Source organism: Pezoporus flaviventris, unplaced genomic scaffold (assembly GCF_033815535.1).
Source record: "Pezoporus flaviventris isolate CSIRO_AGI_PZ_B2104156 unplaced genomic scaffold, CSIRO_AGI_Pfla_v1 ptg000001l, whole genome shotgun sequence".
NCBI lineage: Eukaryota > Metazoa > Chordata > Aves > Psittaciformes > Psittacidae > Pezoporus > Pezoporus flaviventris.
In genome coordinates, this window is record NW_026892549.1 from 17,587,870 (window position 1) to 17,593,869 (window position 6,000).

The 6,000-nt window shown below is 41.2% G+C and overlaps 1 protein-coding gene across 4 annotated transcripts in view; it reads right to left on the reverse strand.

The window, feature by feature from the left end:
• The window catches only part of CCDC148 (coiled-coil domain containing 148), a 58,676-nt gene extending 53,338 nt beyond the window's left edge, over positions 1–5,338 (reverse strand). For all 4 annotated transcript variants that reach the window (XM_061446284.1, XM_061446291.1, XM_061446310.1 and 1 more), the window contains exon 1: positions 5,269–5,338. In XM_061446284.1, the coding sequence (XP_061302268.1) occupies positions 5,269–5,323 (55 nt within the window). In that variant the 5' untranslated portion in view covers positions 5,324–5,338. The remainder of the gene's footprint in view (positions 1–5,268) is intronic.
• Between the last annotated feature and the right edge of the window lie 662 nt (positions 5,339–6,000).

Below are 6,000 nucleotides of genomic sequence, written 5' to 3' on the forward strand. Positions count from 1 at the left end.
TGAATCTCTTCTCTACCCAGCCTGCAGCTGTGCCTGAGATTCTTCTAACCCAGGTGTAGGACCTTGCACTTGTCATGGTTAAACTTCATAAGGTTGGCATCAGCCCACCTCACAACCATGTCAAGGTCCCTCTGGATGGCATTCCTTCCCTCCAGCGTGTCAACCAAACTACACAGCTTGGTGTCATTGGCAAACTTGCTGAGGGCGCACTCAATCCCACTGTCCATGCCACTGACAAAAACGTTGAACAAGACCAGTCCCAACACCGATCCCTTAAGGACACCACATAAACTCACCTGAGCTTATGTTCACATTCCTGAAATCCACTGCCTTCATTTCTCTCCCCTCTCACCAACTTCTTAAGAATGATTATTTCCACCACTTCATGGCCACTTTAATCCAAAATATATTATGTATACACCTAACATTGGGTGACCCAAGGACTGAGAAGACTATCAGCCATATCAGAATGAAAGCAGAAAATCAAAGCTGCAGATCCTGTCCAAATGAGATTTGGCAACAGAAAGAGAAGCACACTCAAGGTAACCTCAGGTACATAGCTGCCTAATATTAATCAGGTCTTCCTGGCTTATTGGCCTGTGGCAGACTCTCATCAAAGCAGAACTGTGTCCTTCTTTCCCTCTACTCATAACGTTTGGTTTCCACAGGCAATCCTTTTGCAGCTTCCACTTCTCACCTACATAAAGAAAGGCTTTTTCTTCTCCTCCTGCTTGCCAATCCTGATTTCTTTGCCACTAATCTTCATAACATGTGCATTATTCCACCCAATCAGTATTATGCTAACCAGGTTATAGCTTTGATCTTGCATTATGACTACCTTTTTATTCTCTATATACCTTACACAAAAAAAGTTCAATAGTTTGATCCACTTTCATTTTATCCCTTCTCTGAGCTTAGTATGAATAATCTCCTTTCAGTTTTTAGGCCTCTAGGTAGCTTTGCTTATCTGTAGGCTTTTACTGTCATCAATCCAAAACTGAATCTCAATCCTAAATCATCCAGATTTTATGTGCAGTTTTTTTTTTTATCTTCTTTCTGAGATTGCTTACAACATTGTCCAGCAAAGATCACAGAACATCATTCCGTGTTCAAAGAAGTAAAAGTTCTGTTGCCAAACCCTCTGAAAAGCCACTCTTCATTTCTTCCTCCTAAACCTATTACTCGTTTGTTACTGCTCCCAAAGGCTTACAATCACTTCTAGCCTGCTAGGAATCATTTCGGGCAGTAACATCATGTCCACATGCATGAGCAGCAGGGCATGACTGGAGTTTCACAGCAACGCCATTAACATTTTTATTTCAGGCTCCCTGCAGGCAAACGCCTGGGAGCACCTAGGAGATAAGTTCACAGCAGATGTATCCTGTCATATTCATTAGGAAAGAATCAGTTAGTGTTAGTAGTATTACTAAATGAAATTAACTACAGCTAGAAATCATTAAGCAAAACTTCTTGGTATGCTGCTTGTGAAACTCATGACCTTTGAAACACATGTAGTGTTCCAGGACCATCAGATCCCCAGTTAATTCCAGGATAGCATATTATGATGCAGGTAAGTGTCAACGCAGAAGTGGAACACCTTTGGGATTGAGCGCGCCCTCAGCAAGCTTGCTGATGACACCAAGCTTGCTGATGACACCAAGCTGTGTGGTTCGGTTGATATGCTGGAGGGAAGGAATGCCATCCAGGAGGACCTCGACATGGTTGTGAGGTGGGCTGATGACAACCTCATGAAGTTAAACCATGACAAGTGCAAGGTTCTACACCTGGGTCAGAGCAATCCCAGGCACAGCTGCAGGCTGGGTAGAGAAGATATTCAGAGTAGCCCTGCGGAGAAGGACATGGCGGTGCTGGTCAATGAGAAAATGAACATGAGCCAGCTACAGTGTGTGCTCACAGCCCAGAAAGCCAACAGTATCCTGGGCTGCATCAAAAGGAGCGTGACCAGCAGGTTGAAGGAGGTGATCCTGCCCGTCTACTCTGCTCTTGTGAGACCTCACCTGGAGTTTTGTGTGCAGTCCTGGTGTCCTCAACATAAAAAGGACATGGAACTGTTGGAACAAGTCCAGAGGAGGGCCATGAGGATGATCAGGGGACTGGAGCACCTCCCGTCTGAAGACAGGCTGAGAAAGTTGGGGCTGTTCAGGCTGGAGAAGAGAAGGCTGCATGGAGACCTCATAGCAGCCTTCTAGAATCTGAAGGGGGCCTATAGGGATGCTGGGGAAGGACTCTTCATTAGGGATTATAGTGATAGGACAAGGGGTAATGGGTTCAAACTTAAACAGGGGAAGTTTAGACTGGATATAAGGAAGAAATTCTTTCCTGTAAGGGTGGTGAGGCACTGGAATGGGTTGCTCAGGGAGGTTGCGAATGCTCCATCCCTGGCTGTGTTCAAGGCCAGGTTGGGCGAAGCCTTGGGTGAGATGGTTTAGTGTAAGGTGTCCCTGCCCATGGCAGGGGGGTTGGAACTAGATGATCTTAAGGTCCTTTCCAACCCTAACTATTCTATGATTCGATGACACTGTCATCTTCCAGCAGCCTGTTGCAGCTGCTGCAGAAACCTCTTCTAAGTACCTAGTGTCAATGTTTTTGAAGTATTCTACATGCATCCTGCACACATATCCATGCATGCAGCAACAAAGCCCTTATGCTACAGTCAACTTTTAGCCACTCAATCTTCCAATTCCTGATTGAAAGAATACCTGCATGATTTCACTAGCATGGATCTCCCACACCACTTGTTCTGAATTGTGGTATAGATATCCAGGGGTAGAAACCCTTCCTGGGTATGGCACTCACAACTGCAGTATCCTGACCAGCTTTCTTTGGTCTATGTCAGCATTGTCGTGTCCTTAAACTTCAATGTAAATACAGTTTGCTGTACCTGTTTGACAGCTCTCACTCACCACTGGCTTTTCAAACCCTACTTCCTCTATGACAGCTTTATTCTTCACTATAGTTTAGTAAGGACAGGGGATGTGAACAAAATACAAATTCATGTAATCTTTTTTGCACCCTTTCTTTCTCACAATATGAGAGAAGAGAGCTGACAAAAAAAAGCATGGAAAAACAGGACAAAAACTGTAGAAGTGTATACTGATGTACAGGAAGCAATAACTAATACAGTGCAGAAAGCAAAGAGGAAAGAAGAATGAACCATCCCACTGTATGAATAGATGGAGAGAATATGGACTGCTGTAAAACAGCAGAGAGAAGCACTGCTTTCCTATGGCTGGGTTGCCTTAATCTGTTCTAACCACATAAAAATGTTTCAGAGAACAGGAAACAAGCGGAGACAATCCATTTACTTAAAAAGGTTAAATTTGGTGGTGCTTAGATATAGAAAGGTGTTACTATTTTGGGTTTCTAAGCAAAAAACGCAGCAATGTTTGAAAACCTTAGAGTTGTCTCTGAAAGTCACAAGTTTAATTTAGCAATATAATCTGATATTTTCTACACTCTTCAAGTTTTATATAAAACATATAAATATACATAGCTACATATAGAAGTAATGTAAGAGAAAGTAGGTACCTCAGGTACTCTCTCACTCAGGTAACTCGTCTTCACCAACATAATAATGTCCCTCACATCCAAGAAAAAATGAGTGAAAGACAGATTCAATTTCCACACCTCTAACCCCAAATAATTTAATTGTATCTTTGCTTTCAATATGCTTTTTCTTTAGCCTATATATCTGAGCCTTATGAATCTCTATGACTAATCTTCATCTGTTTCTTCTTCTACTGAAGAATTTTATGAAGTCAAAAGGGTCTATCCATGTGAGATTCAATGCAAAATCAGAGTTTTAGCATACAGGATGCAAACTTTATTTAATTGCTAACATATTTTATATATATTTTATAGGTATGTATATACCCACAAATACATACACGTAAATAGACACATGAATAAAAATATAAAATATTGAACTTTGAGATTTTAAAATGCCTTTTCACAATTTTCTATAACAAATATCTGCTAAAGCCTGAGATACAAATATAATGGTAAATGAAATTACTTGAACTTTTGCCCCAGTGCTGCAAAGCTTTAACACACATGTCCTCAGTAACTTGGTAGTTACTGTCCTCAGTAACTAAGGTAGGAAGCTTATAGAGATAAGGAATGGGCCTTTCTTTCCAACCTCTTTTTTATGTTCCTTTAGTAATAAAACTTACCATTAGGTCTTAGTAAAAAATTTATTTCCATTCTCTCTTAAGAGCAGAGTAGCTGGAAGCAGTATTTCTGACATACAGTTTTACAGAGGGGTCCCATATAAAACATTAAGGTAAATCCTGCAAAACTATCCCTTGATCCTACTTCAAGCCTCCCCTAAGGATTTTCATTTACCACATGCGTACAGAAAGTCTGACAACATGACACTAGATGATGTCTTGTTGTGGAAAGATTTTTTTCAAGTCAGCCACCAGTGCAGTCCCCAGTCTCAGTACAGACCAGGCATCAAATGGATTGAGAGCAGCCCTGTGGAGAAGGACTTGGGAATCCTGGTGAACAGAAAACTGAACATAAGCTGGCAATATGTGTTTACAGCCCAGAAATCCAGTTGTATTCTAAGCTGCATACAAAAAAGGATGACCAGCGGGTTGAAGGAAGGGATTCTGCCATCTACTGTGCTCTTACCAGACCCCCATGGAGTACTACATACAGCTCGGGTCTCCGGTACAAGAAAGACACTGACCTGTTAGAGCAGATCCAGAGGGCTGGAGCACCTTTCCTATAGGGACAAGCTGAGAGAGCTGGGCTTGTTCAGCCTGGAGAAAAGAAGGCTCCAGGAAGACATTAGAGCAGCTTCCAGTGCCTAAAGGGGCCAACAACAAAGCTGGAGAAGGACTTTTTACAAGGGTTTAATAGGGATAGGACAAGGGGGGATGGCTTTAAACTGACAGGGGAGATTAAGACTAGATCTTAGGAAGTTATTCTTCACTGTGAGGGTGTTGAGGCTGTGGTACAGGTCACCCAGAGAAGCTGAGCCTGCCCCATCCCTGGAAGTGTTCAAGGCCAGGCTGGATGGGGCTTTGAGCAACCTGATCTAGTGAAAGGTATCCCTCCCATGGCTGGGGTGGAACTGGATGATCTTTAAGGTCAGGTCGCTTCCAACCCAAACCATTCTAGGATTCTATGAACAGAATGCTATAGCAGCTTCCACATGCAGTTACTAATTGCACAGGATACTTTATAAGTAGTTTTATTCTAGATTGTGAGAAAACAATTTGAACATGATAGCATACATACCTACATCACTATTCCTGCGAGTGTTAAAGAATGCTCCATGGTCCGGTTCACTCATTTTTATTTATTTATTTTTTTTTATACCTGTTGAGAAACAAACATGTTTTGAGAATATTAACAGCGTGGATGCAATCTAAAAACACATTCAAAAAATATGTATTGCTTTCTGAGGAGAGAGGGTATGTCTCACTAAAAATGTAATTAGAAATTGCAAAAGTTTGTGTTTCTTAAGAGAGATTTCATATGCCTCATATCATTTAGCAGCCTAGCAAAAGAAAACAAAAATATTATTTCCTTACTGAATCTGTAATGCTGTCCCATAGATCATCTATTCTTTGCTTTGTGCTTTTCAAGATAAAACAATCCTGTTGACCCAAATGTAAAAAAAGTTTTTTAATTACGTTCTTTAGAAATTAATCCTGAAAAGATCACTCTTTTCTTATGTTTAGAGGCTGTGGTTTATGTATAGATCCCTATACATCCCCTTTAAGAGTCTCTGTATTAACACTTGTCAACCCAAGTCAGCTGTTTCAGCAACAGTGGCTTAGTTCCTAGATAAGCAACTACAACAGGCAGCATCTGTCAAATATTCACATCATCTTGGGAAAAACTTCACATTTCAGATGTGATAAGATATACAGCATAGTAAAACCTTGGATGTCTTAAAAACCTTACTGTCACCTTAATTAAGCATACATGGGCACCATCACAGGTCTTGCATTCAAAGAAAAGCAA